The 623-nt window shown below is 67.3% G+C and overlaps 1 protein-coding gene across 1 annotated transcript in view; it reads left to right on the forward strand.

The window, feature by feature from the left end:
* Positions 1-31: 31 nt before the first annotated feature.
* LOC109926561 (sorting nexin-27-like) overlaps positions 32-623 on the forward strand; it is an 8,845-nt gene continuing 8,253 nt past the window's right edge. The window contains 2 exon segments of the mRNA XM_048594317.1: positions 32-387; positions 389-619. Coding sequence (XP_048450274.1) covers positions 32-387; positions 389-619 — 587 coding nt within the window.

Below are 623 nucleotides of genomic sequence, written 5' to 3' on the forward strand. Positions count from 1 at the left end.
GGGAATTGTAGTCTTTTGCCTTTTCACGGCAATGCGTGGTGTGCCCGGAGAGACTACATTTCCCGGCGGGCACTTGATCCAAACCAATGGGCGGAGAGGGTGCTGGAGGCCACGCCGCCCTCTGGGAGATGTAGTCCGCTCCCATTCCGCTGCAACGGTTGGGGTGGCGAGGACAACTACATATCCCAGCGGGCCGCGGGCACCAACTTCTCATCTGCTCCGGCGCCGTAGCTGCACGCCGGGAGATGTAGTCTGTGTCCTCGTTCGCCGCAATGATGGGAGCGGCGGGGAGAACTACATTTCCCAGTGGGTGTCGCGGGGCGGAATGCTGAGGTGGGGTGGGCCTCGGCCGTTGGCTGAAGATGGCGGAGGCGGAGGAGGAGGAGGACGGTGGTGGAGGAGGAGGCGGCCGCAGCCCCGGCCCGGGGCCCCGCACCGTCCGCATCGTCAAGTCGGACAGCGGCTACGGTTTCAACGTGCGCGGCCAAGTGAGCGAGGGCGGCCAGCTCCGCAGCATCCACGGCGAGCTGTACGCGCCGCTGCAGCATGTCAGCGCCGTGCTGGCGGGGGGAGCCGCCGAGAGGGCCGGGGTCCGCAGGGGAGACCGCATCCTGGCCGTGTAA

This window comes from Rhincodon typus, unplaced genomic scaffold, assembly GCF_021869965.1.
Source record: "Rhincodon typus isolate 14 unplaced genomic scaffold, sRhiTyp1.1 hic_rhity00008089, whole genome shotgun sequence".
In the NCBI taxonomy this organism is placed as follows: Eukaryota; Metazoa; Chordata; class Chondrichthyes; order Orectolobiformes; family Rhincodontidae; genus Rhincodon; species Rhincodon typus.